Source organism: Alligator mississippiensis, chromosome 6 (assembly GCF_030867095.1).
Source record: "Alligator mississippiensis isolate rAllMis1 chromosome 6, rAllMis1, whole genome shotgun sequence".
In the NCBI taxonomy this organism is placed as follows: Eukaryota; Metazoa; Chordata; order Crocodylia; family Alligatoridae; genus Alligator; species Alligator mississippiensis.
Window position 1 is genome coordinate 89,294,849 of NC_081829.1, and position 22,767 is coordinate 89,317,615.

A 22,767-nucleotide genomic window follows, 5' to 3' on the forward strand; every position below is an offset into this window, starting at 1 on the left:
AGCACGCGCCTCCTCCCCTCCAGCCAGGCTAGGGCCAGACGCTAGGGGACGGGCTCAGGGCTCTGTGCAGTGACAGTGGTCTCCCAAGGCCATCTGTTCCCAGGAAGCCCCATGGGCAGCCCCGTTCCCACTCCCACTGTCTGCGTCTGTGGGCAGCCACCAGCACTGCTGGGACAAGAGGGGATGGGACAGCCCTGCCCCACCCCACCAGGGCTGGCAGAGGGGTGGGCGGGCAGCCAAGGGTGGTGCAGAGCCCATCCACCCCCAGGCCAGCCCCAGTCCTGGGGGACTGCAGCCTGGGTGGTGCAACACTCACCGGGAGAAGGGACCCGGCTGGGTCGGGGTCGGGGCCGCCTTCAACTCAGCGGTGCTCGTGACCCTTGGCTTGCCCCAAATATGCCCAGGAGGCCAGGTGAGCCCAGCCACAGCCCCCTGGTGGGCACAGAGGGAACCTGCCCTCGCCTGGTGTGGGGCCTCCAATTTTCTGTTTGTCCAGGACCCCAATAAATCTTAATCTGCCACTGCTCATAATGTGCTTTTTCCAGAATAAGACTAATTCTGCAACTCTTTCATATTTTAAACCAGTGATTCTCAACCTTTTTAGATGCATAGCAGCACCCTCCATACTTCCTGTGAATTGAGCAGCACCAGTTCAAAAAGTAATTTATTATGGTGCTTATCTCCTTGCAGATGGGCCAGACAGTGAGAGCAAGGGAGGAGCCAGGCATCCTGGTTGAGAATCACTGTTTTAAACAGTTAAAGAGATATTGAGAGGGAGGGCAAGGATGGCAAGATCTTACTATTGTTGTTACTAGAGCAAACTCTGAATCAAACTTGATGCTTCTGAATTGTCATCTAAAGCTGACTGTCTCATCAAAGAGAAGGCAGAGTAGATTTGCACCAAAGTTGATATAATTAATATAAATGTATATAGCTAGCACGGGTCTTCATGGGCTAAGCTCATTTTATCAGATACTGTGAAAAGATTAATCAATCTACATGACATACAAAGTCTACACAAGACACTGATTTGTACACGTCTTTGCCTTTCAACAAAACTGAGACTTGCGTAGGCATTGTATGTCATGTAGTTTGATGAATTCATTCACAACATCTGATGAAGTGAGCGTTAGACCACGAAAGATCATATACATGTACATACTTAGGTTAGTCTGGTGCAAAGCTACCATGCCTTCTACCTGACAGCGGCAGCGGAAGCACAGCAGTGGGAGCGGGAGGAGCCCGGCGGCAGCAAGCGGGGAGCTCCCGCAGATACCGCCAGTGCTGTTGACAGTGGGGGGTGGAGGGGTGGTGAGTGCTGACCAAGAGTCGGCAACCCCTCACAGCCATCGCTGGCTGCAGCGGCCAGCAGGGATTGTGGACTGACCACAGACACCACCAGTGGTGTCAACAGCAGGGTAGCAAGTGGTGACCCCCCCCATGCAGTATGGGGCAGTGAGGGGCAGCAGGGATCACCCTCCACCGGGCAGGAACTGGTGGGGGGGGCTTTTTTTTTTGTTGCTTTTTTTTTTATTTTAAAGGGCTGCAGCTGAGGCAGGCGAGGCAGCCATGGGGGAGAACTGGGGGAGTTGGGGGTCTCGTGGCAGAGCTCCCCATGCAGCGCGGGGCAGCAGGAGGTAGTGGGAATTGCCCTCCCTGCCTGGCAGCAGCCAGTGAACCGGGGCTTTTTTTTTTTTTCCAAATGCCGGGAGCCGGGGCGGGCAGGCAGCCATTGCTGGGCTGGGAAAGCGGGCAGGGGATGGGCCTGTGTGGTTCGGCAACAGCCGAATCTCCAAACTGAAGTCGGATGAATCAATTTGGGACAGTGATTCGAATCATCGAATCGAATCTCTGTCCCCCGAGTCGGCCGAATCTGAAGCGAATACTAGTCGCTTTGCACAGGCCTAATGGGTAGGCAGCACTTTTCTTTGATGAGTTTTATGGAGTATAAAACTAACTGATTCAAAATCAGGATTTCTTGTAGTTCCTTTAGATCAGACCTCGAAAAGCAGGACTCTCAAATCATGCAAATAAACATCTGTTTCAAACCCTCCACTTGACAAAATAATTTAAAATGCTTTAAAACTCTAATGCTGTTGAATTAGACGATGCTTGATAGAATCAATTAATCTGATCACTGTGGGGTAAAATTAGTCTCAACTTAAAACGGCTGTTTCCTCATAACAACCTCAATTTAAATAAGAAATTCTCATTTCGATTGCATCAATAATATTAACCTCTGTTCTACCTCCCTCAAACAATCTATTTTTCTGCTCGGTGAATTCTATTTTCTTCTCTAATGGAGGCTCTAACATCTCCGAGCTTGTACACTAACGTTCACACGCTACTACCGTATAGGACTCCTTACTATGGCGAACAGTACAGCAACCTTGTAATGACAGATAGCCAATTCCACTGTGATTCTGGGTGTGCTCTTATTGGGACCAAATTTCACATGTGCTCTATAATGATACCATACAATTTATTAGTGCATAAAACTGTTTCCTAAATGCTACCTGTAAGCCACTCCTGTGTGCACAATGTTAATTTTAGTTTAATGTAGTTTTGTCACAGAATTTCCTCTTTCGTTAAAAAATAAGTCGCATATAAATGCTAAAGATGAAACCCAAAGAAAACATGTTTTATAATTGTAATTATGTGAATTTTCATAAAGTCAACTTAACCCAGGGGTGGGCAAAATGCAGCCCACGGGACAGATGCAGCCTGCCAGGCCATTCTATCTGGCCCATGGGGCCCTAAAAATTTTAGAAAATTAATATTTATCTGCCCCTGGCTGCCTGTCTTGCAGCCCTCCACCCGAAATAATTGCCTGCCCCTGACTTAACCCCTTTTTAATGTTAACTCTCTAGGCTAAGGTAAGCAATGAATTCCAGAACCTAACATCAAATGAGGCTCAGCATTGCAACACCTAACTTCTAGATGCCCTGTCACTTAACAGACATCACCACTCCATGTTAGTCACTGAGGACCCCTATACAACTCTAGGGCTCCATAGAGGAGATTCACAAAAGCTAACCAACTGAGCAGAAAATGCTGAAAGGAGCTGGGTGCCTAAGTCTTGGCTAGAGGAAGGTGTCTTAGCCTGCTGGGGGATTCATCCTCCTGAGCCCTCCTCCATGACATCGTCTTTTGGAGTTGAGTGCCTACACTATATTATTCCTTCATTGTTTTTGCACCAAAATGAAAATCAAAGCAAGAGGTGGAGGTGCTGACGATGCTACCTTTCTACTCATCTTCCTACTTGCATCACATATGAGACATTAGTTCAAGTCCCAAATCTGCCTGCAGGACTTGAATCCACATCTGTCGCATCACGTGAGTGCCCTAGCAACACTGGGCATCCTGAGGTGGGACACAGTGCATCCCTTTTGCTGAAGCTGTTGCAGCTAATGTAAAACACCTAAATAGTCACTGGACCAGGGATTGAACCCTAGGTCTCTTCTCCCCAATGACTTCCTTAACCACAAAGTTGAAGAGTCACTTTGGCTGGACGAATATTTGATTTCACCGCACAATGCAGAACAGAGTTAGGCCCTGCAGCAAGATAACTGGAGTCTGCAGATTGCACTGCAAGTTAGGTACCAAGCAGTTCCATTTTCAGATTTGGGAATGTATCCAACGGCAAAAATGTAAGTGTCTACCAGACTTTATTGGCAGAAACTTGGGCACCTCTAGAATTGGGATGCCTCCAAGTTTAGGCAGAGGCTTTGAGAGTCTACACCTGGGACTTATAAATTCCCCTTGTAAATCTGGCCCTTGTTTCCCCCACCCCCTTCCATGGAGAAACAGTCAGATGATACTAGCCAGTTTTTGTCTCCGGCTAGTCACACCTTCATAGCCCTCTGAACATATTCTCTGTACCCACCACCTTCTACCTCAACTATTTATTCTCTGCTACCCATTCGTTGGGGCAGGGTTTCTTTCTTAATCTGTATTTGTGTAGTGCCTGGCAAAATGGGGACCCTATTTTTTTGTCTAGGTACTACTGTAATAAGACAATGGTATGTAAGGGAATAAATACGTTGGTGCTTTAAATGCTTACAACATTTCTTGAACACAACATTCAGACAGAAGCAGTGAACTTGATAGCTGAACAGACGGAGAAGTCCAAAAGATTTCAAAAAAGGATCAAATAGTCAAACCCTGCCCCTTTGGTGTGGGCTTGTCCCAAAGAGGTGCACTATTCCCCATTGTTTACTACTAGGCAACTGACTTCAGCAGGACCCAGACTCTTGCTCTTTTTAAGTTTTGTCAACTCCAGCAGGAAATCGTCTTCAGTAGGCATCATCTGATCATAACTGAAGACGTTTTGAAATCTACCTGACATAGGGAAATCCCCCTACCACTTCATGCTGGTGGCTGAATTTTAATAATGACTTAGGAGCACTGGCCCTCGATCTTTAGAAACTGAAGGCACCCCTCAGAAAATGCCAGCTCTTAGCTATCACTTGCTCTATTATTTTTTCATCATCAAAAAACCCCCCAATTCTTCCGTTGCAAAGAACTCAAAGACCACAATATGTCACAAATATTTCTGACACTGGATTCCTATCTGAAATCTCTGGGTTCATCTTGCATATCATGTGTAAGTATTTGCACACCTAGCGATACTAATACTATGTTGTATCCTGTGGCACCCTTAAAAGGATCCTGCAGCACCCAGGGTGCCATGGTACCCTGCTTGAGAATCACTGGCTTACAACTTCCTCCATGTTACTACTGTAAGCCAATAGTTCTGGGTGTGTGTACACCACTGTGTGCGGGCACCGGATGTGATAGTCTAACAATAAATGGCTTAGTCTGTCTGTCTGTCCATAACACTATTGGAGCACTCTGGTTACTGAAGCAACCAATCAGAGTGCTCCAGCAGCGTTATGGATAGGAGATGGCAGCAGCGCGGTGGAGCACCGCACTGATGGAGGGGATGGAGCGGGGAGGGGCAAGGCCAGCAGTGTTGTCCTCGCCCCCCCCAGCCCTGCTCCTTGGAGGCAGCGGAGCAGGGACGGAGCAGGGGGGCACAGCCAGCGCTGCTGGCCTCACACCCCGCCCCCTGGCCCTGCTCCTTGGAGGTGATGGTGGCATGGGGTGCTGGTGGAGGGGATGTCAGGGCAAGGTCCCCCGTCCCCCCCCCCAAGCTCCTGGGAGGCAGTGGCAGCACGGGGGTGGGGTTAGGGTTAGGGTTAGCCAGCTTCCCCCGCCTCCATCTCCATCCCCACCCCTGGCCGTAAAATTCACTAGTACAGATACAAATACAATACTGCCAGCTTAAAAAAATTATGCGATCTGTAAATAATAAGAAATAGGGGGCTTTTTAAAAATTCCCTTCTGGTTTGGGGCATTTTAGGCACGTAAGTAAAATTTCTGGCTTGTCTCCAGAATCATGAGTTAAAACATTTTATTTAAAAAATGAAAGCAGAGATTCATTCTTACTCACTGGTTTCCAAGATCTGAGGGTTCATAAAAAACTCATTAGCTGGAAACAGTGCAAGGTGTGTGGGGGGGGGGGCGGGGATGGGACCCCCCCCACAGCTATCATGTTGATGGCAAAAGACTGAAAAAAGTGATGATTTTAATACGATTAGAGCACACAAGACCACTGCCAACCAAACCAGAAATGGGACAGTCTTGCGACAAAATATACTAGAACCAAATAATGAACAACATTGTACTTTACCAAGTTGCCACTTTCTTGAACACATGGTCTCCATCATCCAAATGGGCAGTGCCGGTTCCAGCATAGCAATGGCCATGTTTGCAAAGCAGATTGAGCCTTAAAGAAGGAAAAACACAGAAATTATTTCACTTGAATGCTGAGCAGAAGCCAAATACAGGCAGCCAGCGTTTACAAAAATGTGCTCTTTGTCATAGACCAAATATTGATTGCTATGAAATGGCAGGGAGTGCAAAACCACTCACAACTGATTTCCTATTTATTTCAGTTATCTAAGAAACTGTACAATAAAGGTTAAGCTATTTTCAAAATAGGAGAAAAACAAAGATGTCAGCGAACTCGGTGACATTTAGAAAGTGCAGCAGTTCTGACTTCTATAAAGGATAAGCTCTAATGAGACTGTTTTGGTCTTTACAGCTGTTCTCTGGGGGCAAAATTGTAACCATGTGGCACATGACTCTGACCCCATTCTCTAAGCATCTGAGGATGACTAAGGGCAGACACGGAGATCCAGTTCCTTAAAAATACGTAGGTAAAGAAGTCCCCTGTTTTGGTACCACTGACATTTGCAAAGCTTCTGCTCAGCTGCCACCTATTCCTGCAGGCAACTAAGTACCCTCAATGCCCAAGTTTCTGCCTGTTGGCATTCACAGAGCAGCCTCGCTTCTGAAACCACCTCGCTGCCAACTGCCTGCTCTGGGCTCTAGTCAAGCCAGAGGCTCTGAAACAAGGTTATAGGGGAACACTCCTCTCGCCAGCAATCTCAGAGCATGCCCAAACCCTGGCAGCTGCTAGCCCCTGGTCTGGGAGACCTGGAGGCAGGCCACAGAGAGGTGAAGGGGCAGCAGAGCAGTTGTGCAAAAAGCAGCCAGAAATATAGGGTGAATTTGAGGGAGCACACTTCTGATTGTAAGGCACACAACTCCAGGCAAGGAGTAAGGGGGAAGCGCCAGCCTCTGGCTCAGCAGCGCTATGGGGCAGCTTGACCACTTTGGCATCTAATCCCCTTCTCGCCCCACCACTCTCCTCAGTGATTTCTTTCCAGTTTGCTTAGGCAGCTTCCTTGCTCAGCTGGCTGTGTGTTGAAAATTGCTCACTTGCATGCCCTAATCCTCTCCATGTATTGTGTGGGCAGTCTGGCCCCTTCGCTGGAGGCTGAGAATTGCACCAGGCAGCAGGCTGACTAGTTTAGTTGGCACAGTGCTGTGCAGAGAGATGCCTTTTGAAGACCTGGGGCTAAGTGTCCTCAGTGCCATGCCAGTTCACTAGGAGGTGACAGGTTCCCACAGTTAGCTGGCAGCCAGAAGACAACCATAACCCTTTCAGTAGAAGGGACCTGTTGCTCTGCCAGAAGGAAGGAGCCCTGCCCCGAGGGCAAAGATTGCCCCACTCCAGCAGACTGAGGAGGACCCATATTTAGCAGTTCTACCAGAAAAGAGATTCTGTATATTTTTCTTAATATAAATCCTAGGGGCCTATCTTGGTCTAATCAGCCCCTTGTAGCAGCAAGCTTCACCAGCCCAGCAAGAGAAGGAGAGGGTCCCAGATCAATGGAGGATTTCAGAAGGAAGTGGAGAATTGGTTGTTATGGATTCCCCGCACCTCTGGATATTTCTAGCCTGGTGATGATGTTCCCCTCCAGACCCAACAAACGTTTCTAGCCTGGGGCAGAATCATTATGTCTATATAAGGCACTAATGTCTACGTTGGGCATTTATACATGTGCTCTTGGAGTTGTGGGGTGGAGGGACACTTTAAATAGAGTAACTCTGAGAGCCGCTTGTGACCCTGAGAACCCATGTATTCATCTAACTGTTTCAGAAGGACTGAACTTTCAGCCTTGGGGACTTAGATATTTAGGCTCCTAACTTAGTAGAAATCTATGGGAATCAGGCACTTAAAGACTTTAAGGATTTGGGCCTTAAATCCTCCAAGCTCCTGGGGCATTCAACACAATGGGTTGTGGTGCAAGGTTTCCCATGCTGTGCTATAACGTGTCTCAGTTACCGACATATCGCAAATTTTACAGTCTATCAATTAACTTCTTTTTTTCAGTTCTAGTAGCCAGAAAAATAAGGAGTCTTTCCTACCAAATCTTCCTCTGTAAGTTTTATCTGCATCATTACCACATTTCTTGTGGTGTGTTTTGGGTTTAAAACTAGGGTTAGTACATTGTGGAAGAGATGTAGTATTACTACTGATTCTCTGAGTGGATGAGCCTGTGCCAGTCTTCCAGAGAACTTGGAGAAGGCAGGGCAGAGGGGCATAATCCAGTATAAAATGAATTCCCAGGAAGTTTGGAAACCGTCAGTGTAACCAACACCCTAAGCCACACAGGCCTCACACCTTTTCTTTCTAGTACTTCTAGTGCCGTCTTGGACTAACGTTAAAGAACAGTCACATGTTTCTCTATAACTGTTTACCAGTGAGTTTATTACTTTTTAATATTCGAGTCCAACTTGTCTTAGAACAGAAATGTATTTCTTCTGGAATAAGTTTTCCATGTTGCAGTTCCGCACTGTATGAGCACCGTTGTCACTCTTCATTTGAAAATGCCAAGATGTATTAGACTATGCCTCTAAGATCCCCTAAAACCAACTTGAAGACCCACTCCCTACCTATTCCCGGGGCAAGAAGCAACAGCTCATCAATGCTCTGCAGATAAAAATGAACTGTTAACCTTTCCAATATAGTCTGTGTTACTGGAGCAGTTCCAATTAAATACCTCAGAGGTGCCCTGCCCCAAACCAGAAACCAGCTGAGCTTGAAAGAACGCATCGATGCAGGAAAACCATTTCAGGCCAAATGAAGTCCAGCTCTAGGAAGAAGTGCTATTTTTACTTAATGATGGGCTCAGGCAGCAAAACTTTCACGCAGCTCATCCCAAACTTTGTTAGAAAGACACACGCACATGGATTGCATTGATTTCCTGTGAGCACAGGACTCAAAATGTCACCAGGATTTGCCACGACGCAGTGACTGTAACAATCTTGTAATTGTTCCTTGGCAATGCTGCCTCCCAGCCCTAGTCTCAGCCCAAGTATCTAGGATATAGTCCAAAGGGATAATAGAAGAATGAGAGTTTCTGCCTTTGCTAGACCTGGTATTTACTTATATGCCACCTACCACACCATCCCCAGGAGGCAGATAACTAGGTTTTGTCATGTCTGTCTGGCGAAATCTTTTGTGAAAAGAAATCCATATTTCTAGGAAATAAATGCCTCATAATTATAGCAATAATCAGACTTGCAAAGGCTCTAAAATGACATGAAGATTTCAGGCTGCTCCTTCTAGCTGAGGCACGAGGGCAGAATGATTGAAGCATTTAATTGTGGTTCAGGCAGTTAAGCTGATCCCTGCTTTAGGCTTATGCGAGAAGCTTCCCTGAATTGATCCAGCTGTAAGTGGGTACCTGGTTATGCAGGCTTGGTAGTCACAAGTGGCTGGAGATGATGCTGGCCACATCGTTCTCTTGGGGCGTGTGTAGATGGAACAGGGACCTTAAGTTGAAGCGGTGGGTTTTAAAAAAGATCAGGCTCGCTGCTTTTCTTGGGTGGAGCCTGCCTTCCCGGGCAGCTGCCAGGCTGCCTGCAGGGCTTCCTGCAGAGCCGCACAGAGCCCGGTGCTTTGCTCCGTGGCTGTAGGGGCAGCAAACTAAAACTCCTTGGATGTATTTTAGTTTGCTGCGCCCCAAGTCATTTAAGGCACATTACGCCAACGAATTTCCTACAGCGGCTGAAATTAATGCGCAATACATCACCAAGGTGTGCAAACACCGACACCGTTAAAGCAGTGCAAAAGCATTTGGCTCACTTTAATGTGTCGTGCACACATGCCTCTCTGTGCCACTGGCTACAGAAATGGTGTGCAATAATCCTACTAGCTTCATGGACCTTGGGAGGACCTTTGACTTTGAACCTCTAATTGGACCTTGGCTCCTCAAGGATGAGAAAATCAAATAGAGAGGAGCTAGGCACATTCCTGTTGGAGACTATTAATGTTTTCCTAAAAGGAAGGAAGGTACCAGCTTCCCTCAGGTGAAAAGTTATTCGACTGCCTACTCCAGAAGCCAGTAGTCCTCAAAGGCTCAATGTCTAGTTGGGAGGAGGTAGTAAGTGGGGTACCCAGGGATCTCTCCTGGCTCCAGTACAGATCTTCCTTAATGATTTGGACACCGGGACTGAATGGACACTTAGCAAATTTGTGGGTGACATCAAATTGGACTGAGTTGCAGACACTCCGGAGGGCAGTGGTAGGATCCAGAATGACGTGGATAGACTGGAAAAATGGGTCATAAATAGTGACATGAGGTTTAACAAGGACAAATGCAAAATCCTGCACTTGGGACCGAATAATTGCATGCACAAATATAGACTAAGGAATCAGTGGCTAAGCTGCGGTACTAGAGAAAAGTACCTAGGGGGCGGGGGGAGAGTGGGTCAGTAGTTTATAAGCAGTACATGAGCTAGCAGTGTGATCTTGGCAGAAAAAAAATGCCATCAGCACACTAGGTAGTAATAACGGGTGTGTCACTTGCAAATCTAGGGGAGTGGTTCTTCCATTCGATTCAGCGCTGGTGAGGCCTCTCACCTGGAGTACCGTCTGGTTTTGATTCCCATACTTCAAGAAGGATGTGGACAGATTGGAAAGTGTTCAGTGCAGACCAGCAAAAATGGTTAGGGGCCTTGGAGGCAAGACTTATGAGAAAAGGCTGAGAGAACTAGGGTTATTTAGTCTGGAGAAGAGAAGACCTAGGGGGAATTTGCAAACAATTTTCAAATACCTGAAAGGTGGTTATGAAAAAGATGGGAGGGGGTTTTCTCCATAACTATATGGGACAGGACTAGGAGCAATGGTCTCCAGCTGCAGCAGCAGAAATTTAGGTTGGAGATGAGGAGGGACTTTCTGACTATGAAGGTGGTCAAGCACTGGAACAGGCTACCGAAGAAATTGTGGGATCTCCATCCTTGGAAATTTTCAAGAGCAGGTTGGACAGACACTTGGCTGGGATTGTTTCTTTGGGATGATCTGGCCTTGAGCAGGGGGCTAAACTGGAAGATCTCGCAGGCCATGTCCAGATGTGCGTGGATGTTTGGTTCCCTGGGGACAACTAGCGGTGGTGCACCTTGTGCGGCTGCCAGTTGTCCCAGGGGAATGCCTGTGCCATGCGTGCTCTGGCACATGGCCAGTTACCCCAGATGGGGTATGGGAGGCTGAGGCTAGCACTGGGCTGGTTCCAGCAGCCTTACCTGGGGTCCTGGGGGCCTCCTGAGGCTGCAGCAGCAGTGATCCTGCTGCACAGAGCCTGGCCAACAGTAGAGTACGGCTCCAGCCAGCCAGGCTCCGGTTTTGGGTAGCACATACTGCTGCCACATGCACAATGCTGATTTTTTTTCTCCATGGGTTTTTTTGGCAACCTACATGCCAGCCCACACCAGGGTATTTCTGAGTCCCCCATTGCTTCTAAAATCTCAGGATGATTTGGCGACAAGATTTTTTTTTGTCCATTTTCATTTGGTATAACAGTTGTGACTATTTCTTTTTGAGATGAAGCTCAGTAAAGATATTTGCCTTTCTCACTTCCTGCAATGTACTCTTGCAACGTATTCAGAAAACAGACTTGAAAGTCGTTCAACAGCCAGCGCTGAATTAGAACGCTACACGCCAACTTGGTTAGCAAGGCTGGCCACGAGGACCATAGCGAGCTAGCGCTCCAGTGACGGCACTGGCCTACGTGCCATGATAGTCATTACAATGAACCCATCAGCGACAAGGAATAGGAGTGCAACGTGCAGTGTGCAAGAGATCATAGCGAGGGTGGGGGAAAATCTTTCCACATTAGAACTGAAGCTTAAGCTTGTATTTTTATTTTCGATATTTGTAACAACCTTAGTCTAAGCTGGATGCAAGCCAGGTTGCAAGAAGTGCCTCTTGGAGATCTCGAGAGGTAATTTCATAGATTCTCTTTATACTGATGACCCAAACTAGGTGGAAAAATGCACGTGCCTTTGAAAACACAGCAAGCAATTGAGTCAAGTATTTGATTCCTGCATACCTGATGTGCAATTTGAACCATAGCTATGAAACTAATGTCTCCAAATGCAATAAGGACAACTTCTAAAAAAAAATGCTGGTTCATTTATGATGATGGGAACAGCTATGGGCACTAAAATGGCCCCACAGAATGCCAACCTTTTTATGAGCCACCTGGAAGAAGACTTCCTTAAGAACTGCACCATCAAACCCTTGCAGTACTTAAGATACATTGATGACATCTTCATCATTTGGAGTGAGAACCTGCAATCTCTGATTGCGTTCCACCAGAAATTCAACAGTCACCATCCCTCCATCCGACTTTCTCTAGAATACTCCAGCACCAGCATCTCCTTTTTAGACACAATGATCAGTATCCAAGATGATAAAATACAGACCACGTTATACAAGAAACCCACAGACCAACATATATATCTGCACAGAACCAGCAATCACCCTAAACACACCAAAAAGGCTGTGATATACAGCCAAGCCCTCAGATACCACCACATCTGTACTGAAGAGCACACCCGGGATCACCACCTCACCAATCTTAAAACGGCTTTCACCCAGCAAGGACACTCCTCCAGAGAGGTAGATCGCACGTTTGAAACAGCCACCTGGATACCACGTGAAGAACTGCTGCAGTACAGAAGAAAAACACCCACAAATCGCACACCGCTGGTTATGACCTATCACCCATCCCTTGAACCTGTACAGAAAATCCTCAAAAAATTGCAACCCATACTAGGCAGAGACCTTATTCTTAAAAAGATCTTCCCAGAGCCCCCCATCCTAGCCTTCAGACAAGCACCGAACCTCGCCAACCTCATCACCAGAAGCAAACTTCCTCAAGCCCAGAACACACCAAAAGGATCCAGACCGTGCCAGGACAAGAAATGCAAAACCTGCCCCCACATCTCCACCACCTCCACTATTACTACACCCCACAACAGAGCCATCAGCATCCCAGGATCTTACAGCTGCACCTCCAGGAATGTAGTATACCTCAGCCAATGCACCAAATGCCCTGATGGAAGATATGTAGGAGAGACCAGACAACAACTGCACACCAGAATGAGCGCACACCGGAAATCCATCAAAGACAGAAACGCCCAATTACTGGTGGGGGCACATTTCTCACAGGAGGGCCACTCTCTCTCCAATCTCTCAGTCCTGATCCTCAAAGGAAACTTACACAACGCTTCCCAGAGACGAGCCTATGAGCTCCATTTCATCAACCTGCTGGATACTAGAGATCAGGGACTAAACACAGACATTGGATTTTTGATACATTATAATCTGCCTGACAACTGACTCCCCAGCCCAGCCCCTGGCTTCTTCACTTTCCATTCCATCTAGGAAGAGCACACACCGACTGCTGCAGCTTCCTTAGCCTGACGAAGGGTTTTTGAACCCAAAAGCTTGCTTAATAACTTTTCTCCAACTATTTGGGTTGGTCCAATAAAAGATATCGAATTCACCCAAGGAACCTTGTCTGCCTTTGATGTGGTAGGAAAGGCTGCAGATAGGCTGATGTGCATTGGTAGGAAAGACAAGAGGCTAAACTTCTTGCTGTTCTACATCTGCTGTACTGGAGTTTTAAGAGAGGGGAGAATGGATGCAAAAGCTGAATTGCATGATAATGTGACACAAAATGGAGACCAAAAGATTCAATCTCTGCTCCTGTGTGAAGAGATAAGAAATAGCAGCTTCTCAGCCCCGACTTTGCAGTGACAGACTTTTTAAACTCAAAGCATCCCTCAGAAAATGCCAGCTCTTGACTTGCTTTATTAGCTTCTGTAGTCGAAAATTGAATGCAAGTCTTCTGTTGCAAAGGACTCGAAAAGACACAGCAGGTCAGAATGTTTTTGACACTGTGGTTTCCTATTTGAAAACTCTGGGTTTATCTTGTGACTTGTGTAGGTGTTTGCACATGTAACAGTGCTAATATTTTGCAGTACCCTGTGGCACTGTTAAAAGGATCTCGTGGCACACTAGCTGAGAAGGACCACACTGCTCTCAGGTCTAATCATACACCTTTGCAAAATCCAATTTAAACCCATTTCTCTGGCTCAAATATTCTGAGAATTCCTCCCTCGCAGTTACTCAGCTACACTTTTGATCTACGGTCCATGTACCAATGTGGAGCAGCCGGCTGCATGCCTCACTAGTGCAGAACCCGTCAATCCCTTCCCATCGGGATCAACAAACGTTAACAAACCAGCATTTCTAAACTTGCTATTCAGGTACAACAGGGGTGGGCAAAATACAGCCCGCAGCCCTGCCCGGCCCAGGCACAGAGGGCAGCCCAAAACGTGGCACGTGCAGCCACACTTCATTTCCTGGCAGAGGTGGCTCCCTCTGGCTGCCACTGCCAGATCCAGCCCCAGTGTCCAGGCATCCGAGCCCATCTGCCCTGCACCCACCACTAGAGACGGGACCTCTGCAAGCCAGCAGAGAGCGGTGCCCAGGAGTGAGATGGGTAGGCAGGGCTGGGGAGACCCCAGGATGTTGGGACAGCGACAGTGCAGGGCTGATCTACTCTCTTGCACCCCCCTGCCAGCAGAACCTGTGTCCGTCACAGGGGCCTGCAGGCAGCGGATCACAGCTCAGCCCCGGCCCAAGCCCCGTGCTGTCACTGCCCCGTCATCCTGGCCCAGCCACAGATGCAGCTCCTCACCCAGCCACATGCCCTGCCCACGCAGCACCCATCCAGTCTCCATGTAGACTGGTCCCTGACCCCTGGACACAGCTCCCAGGCTCCGGACACAGCACACGGCTGATCAGGGAGCTGTGTCCAGGGCCAGGACCAGGATCTTGGGTCAGTGACAGCACTGGGCCAAGGCAGAGCTGCAATCTGCTCCCTGCCTGTCCCTGCTCCCTGTTGCAGGGGTGTGTGGGGAGCGGATTGTGGCTTTTCCCTGGCCCCGTACTGTCTCCGCTCCAAGATCCCAGATCCAGATGCAGATTGCCACTCAGCTGCATCCCACTCATCCTCCACGGAGACTGGCTGGGAGCCTCATGGGAAGCTGTGCCCGTTCCCGGGGTCGGGATTGTGGGGCGGTGACAGCATGGGGCTGGGGCAGAGCCGCAACCCTCTCCCTGCACACCCCTGTCCTCAGAACCTGCGCCCGTCGCAGGGGCATGTGGGCTGCTGATCATAGCTCGGCCCCAGCTCATGCAGTCACCACCGCATGACCCTGCCATACGATCCCAGCCTCTCCTGCTTGTCCCATTCCTGAACATCACTCCCTGTGTGCCTCCAATCTGCTCCCTGCATCCCACACAGGAAATTTTGGTGAGTTGTTGCATGGAGAGCAGAGGACAGGGAGGGGGTGCTGACCTGGCCCACAACAGCTCAACAATACTCCCTGTGTGGCTCACAGGCCCAAATAATTGCCCATCCCTGAGTTACACTATGCTTCTCTTGATGTTGGACATGTTACGCTTGCAAGAAGTGTGTATTTCCATGAGTCTAATTATTCTAGGTGGTTTTTGGTTTTTTTTCCTGTGATTTTTTTTTTTTCCCAGATAAGTAATGCACACTTCATACTGTCCTTCATCAGTCAGCATAAACCAAAAAATCTTAACTCTTTGGGAAGTCTCCCGTTGGGTCTGAATCCTAATTTCTCATCTCAAGTCCATTTCTGCTTAAGTGAATGATCTGTTCATTTGAAATCTGTTTTAAAGGAACACTGTAAATTATAGTGTTCCTTTAAAACACTATAATTTAAAACTTTAAATCCTTTAAAACAGTATCCTTTAAAACTGCTGGCCTGAGAACAGCTGGAATGAGGCAGGCTGGGATTCTAGGCACATCAGAAAGGAGCAGTCAGAATAAAATGGTAAAATATATAGTACCTGCTGCAATAATGATATATGGATCCTTCAAGAGGGTCAGTAGTGGTGTTCCTTTCTGACTCTGTTGAAACAGATTAAAAAGATAAGGATTAGTAAAAGCAAACTACTACCTATTTCATAAAGTGTCTTATGGCAGTACTTACTTCTGGTTGTGCTCTGGATGGCTGTAGAACAAATAACTGAATAGCTGTAAAACAAAAATCAATACTGTAGCTTTGAGTCAAGCTAGCTGGTGTACTATTGCAATATAAAATGGAATCAGGATTCGGATTTACTAACCTCCATCTAACACAGCTAATGCTGCCAACACAAGAAAAGGCGCACTCCTTCCCACAAACTCATACATCACACTCCCAAAAGGTGGACCCACTATAGGAGAAAAAGCAAAACATTCATAATGTCACTTTCTAGGTTTCAAATAACTTTTGGGGGGCCTGAACCAGCTACCATGGACAGCCCAAGGCAAAACTCCTATCCGTCTTATCAGTCACAAGTTCAAAGAATGAAAGTTTTACTGCAATTTGAAAGTATTTGGGAGGGGGGGGGGGGCTCCACGAGTGGGAGGGAGCGTATTGTTATTACCTGGCCTCCCAACCCTTGCTCAAATAGAGACACGATAAGCATGGGCCAAATCCTGCCTTCTTTACTCACACAATCAGGCCCTTCAGTGTCATTCACATTGCTTGCCAAAGTTAGGAAAGCAGGATATCTGCCCTATACAAGCAAGTTGGCAATCTGACAAAGGATGGATGTAGTGCTCATAAGGATGGATGTAGCATGGATATTACTAAGTTAAAGCTTCCTCACAGTCACTGACTGAAATTGGAAAGGGTTGGGGCCAAACCTTTAGGAGGCCTATTTTCATTTCTGGGATTTAAAAATGTTGTGGGTGAGAACATAGCCTCTAGTGCTTGTAAAATCCTTTGAAGTTAGAAATACTACCTTGTACCACCAAATACCAGTTATCAAAATGCAAAAGAACAATTGTATTGCTGAATGTTAATCGACAGACTTCACCACATAGTTAGGAAGAGGGAAATATTGGTGTCAGAGGTTTGAAATGACTCTGAAAATCAGAAGGTTTGCCAGCTGTTAGCTAAATGTATAAGTGTAAAAAATATATTTTAATTTTGTTAAGACTATTTTAGTGTGCTCTGTTATTCTATTCTGGAGACAGGACGACAAAACTTGATTGGACAGAAGGGAGCTATAATATGAAATCTTCTGCAGCTTCCAAACCCCACAAAAGTACATTTTGTGTCCATGAATATTACATTTTGCTTACCTAAAACTCCCATAGCAAGGCCTCCCAGTGCAATCCCCATTGCATTGCCTCTCTCTTCATCATCTGTATAAACACTGGCCAGCATGCCCATGCCTTAAATTAAACAAACATCCAAAAAAATAGGCAGTTATAATATAAGCCATTTTTACCCAAATCCAAGATGACTTTGAATCTAAGATGACCCTGTTCCCAAAATTAGATTCTAGACATGAAAAATTATAAATTTGTTATAATTGTCCATGACCAGAATTTAATTATTGTAGGGTCATCTTCAGTTTTCGGCAGGAAAGTTGTAGCAGGGGGACAAGCGGTGGGGAAATGAGAGTTGGGGGCAGGCAGATGGGAAAGCCAAGGCAGGGGTGGGAGCAGGCAGGGGGAAAGAAAGTGTGAGAAGGAAGGCAAAGGGAAAGCAGGCAGCCTGCCACCCATTGCTTGCCCCCCTGGTGCCTGCCTCCCCCCCACCACTTCCCCACCCCTTGCCTCCCTGCCTTTCTCCCCCTTCCTCTGCTTTTCTCCGCTGATCTGGGCACAGGGGGAGCCCCAGAGCTGCTCCTGCCCCACCCTGCAAGGAGCAGCTGTGCAGGGCAGGATTGGCTCTGGAGCTCCCCTGTGCCTGCTGTACTGAGTCAGACCACCCCAGCTAGGAGCTGTGAGGGGCTGCTCCCCAAGGAGCCCAGCTGACTGGAGACCACAGCAGCAGCATGCAGATTCCTCCTTCCCTGCCTGGCTCCCTGCGAGCAAGGGAAACAGGAGGGGAGAGGGCAGGGGGAACGGACAGGGACAAAAGCAGGGAGCAGACGCTGGAAACAGGAATCCTCATGCTATTGATGCTGCCCCTGGTCTAGCTGGGCTCTCTGCATGGGTGCTTCTCCCAGCTCTCAGGTGTGATGCTTGATGCTAAGACAAGGCTTTTTTTTCTCCATGATTGGGGGGGGGGCATACCTCACCTTGGAATTGAGTAAATACAGTAATTTATTTTCATCATACTTCAACCCTACTGAATATTAGAGAAACATGACATATGGCTGTGCGTATCCCTTCCTGAGCCATCCTCTCCAGCTTCCTAGTCCCATCTCTTCTCCACCTCTGGCTCTTCATCCCAATCAATCTTCTTCCCCACCCAGCTATTCTCTCCACTGTTACGGTTCCTCATTCTCATCTCATGCACCTAGGGAGAAAAAATGTCCAGCACACCTACTGCCTAGGGAATGACCTGCTGGGTGGCACGGAAGTGGAAAGGGATCTTGGAGTCCTAGCGGACTCCAAGATGAACATGAGTCGGCAGTGTGACGAAGCCATCAGAAAAGCCAATGGCACTTTATCGTGCATCAGCAGATGCATGATGAACAGATCCAAGGAGGTGATACTTCCCCTCTATTGGGCGCTGGTCAGATCGCAGTTGGAGTACTGCGTGCAATTCTGGGCGCCACACTTCAAGAAGGATGCGGATAACCTGGAGAGGGTCCAGAGAAGGGCCACTCGTATGGTTAAGGGCTTGCAGACCAAGCCCTACGAGGAGAGACTAAAGAAACTGGACCTTTTCAGCCTCCGCAAGAGAAGGTTGAGAGGCGACCTTGTGGCTGCCTATAAGTTCATCACGGGGGCACAGAAGGGAATTGGTGAGGTTTTATTCACCAAGGCGCCCCCGAAGTTACAAGAAATAATGGCCACAAGCTAGCAGAGAGCAGATTTAGACTGGACATTAGGAAGAACTTCTTCACAGTTCGAGTGGCCAAGGTCTGGAACGGGCTCCCAAGGGAGGTGGTGCTCTCCCCTGCCCTGGGGGTCTGCAAGAGTAGGTTAGATAGGCATCTAGCTGGGGTCATCTAGACCCAGCACTCTTTCCTGCCTATGCAGGGGTCGGACTCGAGGATCTATTGAGGTCCCTTCCGACCCTAGCATCTATGAATCTCAGTCCCCTTGCTCAGACCTCCTGGTTTCCCACTGATCTCTCTCACGTGCTCTCTCTGATGCACGAACAATCCCTTTGCTCCGAGTTCGCGTGCATGGACCTGGGCTCTGAAAATCCCCGTTCACTCAGATCTGTAGTCCCAGGGGAAGTTCTGTTGAACATACATGAAATGAGATTTTTTTTTTCTTCTTCTCAAAGGCTTACAAGTTGGCAAAATGTGGCATGTGGAAAGATTTCCATGGAGTTGGCAAAAAGTGCATCCCTGGCACAAAGGCTACCCTCTTCCCTGTTTCATACCCTTCCCTAACATATGAGGGCTCCGAGCCTTTTTATGGAAAAGGTTCACAGGTTTTTCCACATGGGAAAAACAATGGGTTTTGTTTGTTTTTACCCCTTCCTTAATATACAGCCATGACTGAACAGTGCAGGCTCTAATTTCTTTTTGCTACTGTCCCCTTCTGCACCCTTTTCCCTCCACCAAAAGAAGGATAAAGAGAGGAAGCCTGAGACAAACACCCAGAATGAAAACTTTCTGGCCAAAATATAGGCGAAGTTACAAGCAACTAAAAGCAGAAATGGTAAATACCAGGCAGCTTCAGTAATAGTCAGGGCTGTCAGCCCCACCTATAATATAAGTGCAGACATCAGTTCTTGATGACCTTTTAAAACTGATAAAAATTAATATAAAAGACTAACAACACTTGTGCACAAGTCCCAGGGAGAGAGTAGCTTTTACTATTTGCTGCATGAGCACAAGGCAAATAGTGAGGAATGGTGAAGTGAAATTTGCTTTTCAGATACTTAAATGAAAGAAGCCAGCTGAAAGTAAAATGAATCTAATTGAATTATTCTACATTAATTATTCAAGCTGCAGACAAAATAGGAAAATCAAGGCAATTACTGTTGGTAAAAGGGACAGGATACAATGCAGGCCACTGAGTCCATCGTACAGATTTTTATACTTACCAGCCACAGAAGAACAAGACGATCCCACTCCTTGGAGAGATCTTGCTATGAACAGTAATGTGTAGCTTCCTGAGAAGGCAAACACTGCACAAAAGGCAGAGGTGAATTTTTTTTTTTTTAATTAAGTTAAATCTAACTGGGTTAAAACGTTAGCTATTTTAACTATTGCAAAAACTCCATTCAATTTAGCCAAGCATTTACTGCAACTCTTGTGCCACTTTCAATGCTAACAGCATTATTTTCTTTTATTGCATTTAGATTTGTCAGTGCTGAATTGTTTCTCTGTGTCTAAGCCTCCTGGTAACACAGGGTACCAAAAAAGCCATCTTTACTCATTCCTAAGAGTTAGATTATATCCTGGTCTAATGCAGCTGCACAGTGAAGGTTTAACAAGGTTCCTGCCTTTTCCCTGTCCTCCTGAACTGCTGCATTAGTGCTGCCTAGTTCACAGCTCCTGGCACTGGGGGATAAGCAGGGGCTGCACATCACATGCACCCTTCCCTCCCACAGGCAATGGCTCCAGTCAGCTTCCCGTGATGAGCTGCCTAGCAAAACAGGTCACTGGAGTCAAATCCACAGGGCACTGGAAAAGGAGAGGGAGGAGGGTTTCTCGGAAGAAAAGGAAGGTGAGCATCCTTCAATCTCCCTGATGCCCCACCACCCAAAACCACCCTTGCACCCATTGTCAACCCATAACAGGCACCCTGAATATCCTGCCAGGGTATCTGAACATTATTTGAACCCAACCACACCAAAAACAAACACTTACTAATGGTTGACACAAACATGATGCAAAAGCCAGCAAACATTGGGATCTGGTAACCTATTCTGGAAAACAAAACGAACATACAGATTTTTAGAAGCAAAACTTACTTTTCCCTGTACAGGATAAATCAGTTTTAGTCAGAAACTTTCATTCCTGAAGGCAAGGGGTGGTTGCCTTTTTAAAAACAAATTAAGAAATCAGCAGAAAACTTGGTTGCATTCTGGGTTTTGAACCTGAATAAATTGTTGCCTAAGATCCAAATCTTCCCGCCCAGTAGAACAGAAATCCCAAGGGAGTTCTTCATTTCAGAGTTCGGTTGATTGAATCCTGCCATAGTTACACCCTCTACAGCATACTTGGGCTTCAGTGGGGTTGGATGGGACGGAGGTATGACAACTTGTTTGAGGATACTGAACTATGAAATATTCTTCCAATGCCTGTATGACTGGTTGGGACCAGCTCTTTCTGTTCCCATGCACACAGTGAAAATAGATGGCAGGGACCATCACAGAACAGCCCCATTAAGCACAGCGAGATACGGTCAAGCCAGTCAAAAGCATGGTCTGCTAATCCTTACCCAGGAAAAAGTGCCATCGATTTCATTAGATATCCTGCCTAACTTGGAAAGGGCTCAAATATTCTGGGGAATAACACTGTTCCTGAGATATTTACTCTTCCTGGAATAAGAAGTGAGTTGATCACATCTTTCCATTTGAAACATTTTCTTGGGAGAATGTTTTTTCACCAAAATAGTCCTTTCCAATGGAAATAACTATTTGATTATTATTTTCAGGGTTTTGTTTAAAAAGAAAAGAAACTTTAGCTGAAAACCAAGCATATTTTGTTTTTTGGCAACCAAAATGAATTTTTGACAAAAACCCTAAAACATTTCATCTCAACTTCTATTTTCATCACAACTATTCACAGGAACAAAACCAGCCAACTCCAAATAGGAGCTTTTCTACTGTATTTAATTAGTAAACGTCATGTAGAGTTTTTTATGTAAGAATCTGTGTCTCAAATGCATTTGTAAAGAAAACCTTTAAGACCTAAACCTTTGAACCTAACGCTTCCAGGCATTGATTGTTAAGAAGTGTCCAGTGACCTTGCTTATCGGTGACTTGCAAAGATCAGGCCCTTATATTGGTAGTTCATGTGTTGCACTTTTAAGCGCTAGCATGCCACTAAGTTACGCCGTGGTCCTGAATTGAACAACACTTCAGTAGTTGTTAACGGGGATTTTTGCTTAATTATGGACCACAGTAAATGCAAATGTCTTAGAAATGTGGCACTCTATGGAGTATTTTGTGCTCATTCCGTGTGCAGAACTCCCACTAGTCTATGCGGGAGCTGTCTTATATGGAAGAAACATGAAATATTAAACAGAAATCTGCAATCAGGATCACAAAGGGAAGTTTTGCCCTAAATATTGCCTCTTTATTAAAAGCAATACCGTAGAAAGCACATATAGACATTCTTAGAGTTAGAAAATGTAAATGGGTATTAAAAATGACAGTTAAAGCAAATCCTCTTGTGGTTACACAATGAGATTGGGAGTTGGAAACTGGTTGAGTCCAGTTTCTCGAGCTGCCTTGGGTATGTCACTTATTCTCTCTGTGTTCCCTGCTCAAATCTCAGTTGAGGCCTCTATGTAGGTGACAAGGTGTAAATGTGCAACGATATGTCTAGCAGCTTTTTGTGTTTGAAAATAAAGCATGTGAGGAAACCTGAATATGGGACTTTAATATATGTGGCCAGTGACTTGCTTAACAGTTTCCAAGATTATACTGTGAAAACAAGAGGTCGGCAATCTCCCATTGTGAAGTAAGGTATTGTCTGTGCTTGGCAGTGGCACCACAGGGACAGCCACGATTGGCAATAGGCCTGTGCAAAGTGGTTAGTATTCTTTTCAGATCTGAATTTGGCAGATTCGGGAGACAACGATTTGATTTGGTGATTTGAATCACTGCCCCGAATCAATTCAGCCGAATCTGATTCGGAGATTCGGCCACTGCCGGATCGGCTGAATCTCCAAATCAAGCAGGCCCCAAACCCTGCCTGCTCTCCCAGCCCCATCGATGCAGCAGCCAGTGATTGTGGGGCTTTTTTCTTTTCTTTTTTTTTAAGCACAGGATGCTGGGGTGGGCAGCCATAGTGGGGCCTGGGAGAGCAGGCAGGGGTCAGGGCACTCAGTGGGGCTGGGGGAGCAGGCAGGGGATGGAGCCTGGCATGGTCCCCTCCTCCACCCC

At 46.7% G+C, this 22,767-nt stretch overlaps 1 protein-coding gene across 1 annotated transcript in view; it reads right to left on the bottom strand.

The window, feature by feature from the left end:
- Nucleotides 1-22,767, bottom strand: part of SLC18A2 (solute carrier family 18 member A2) — a 44,508-nt gene that overhangs the window by 12,022 nt on the left and 9,719 nt on the right. Inside the window, exons 3-9 of the mRNA XM_006262699.4 lie at nt 20,522-20,580; nt 19,753-19,836; nt 16,875-16,967; nt 15,869-15,958; nt 15,733-15,776; nt 15,590-15,650; nt 5,696-5,791 (exon numbers count right to left, since the gene is read on the bottom strand). Coding sequence (XP_006262761.1) covers nt 5,696-5,791; nt 15,590-15,650; nt 15,733-15,776; nt 15,869-15,958; nt 16,875-16,967; nt 19,753-19,836; nt 20,522-20,580 — 527 coding nt within the window. The remainder of the gene's footprint in view (nt 1-5,695; nt 5,792-15,589; nt 15,651-15,732; nt 15,777-15,868; nt 15,959-16,874; nt 16,968-19,752; nt 19,837-20,521; nt 20,581-22,767) is intronic.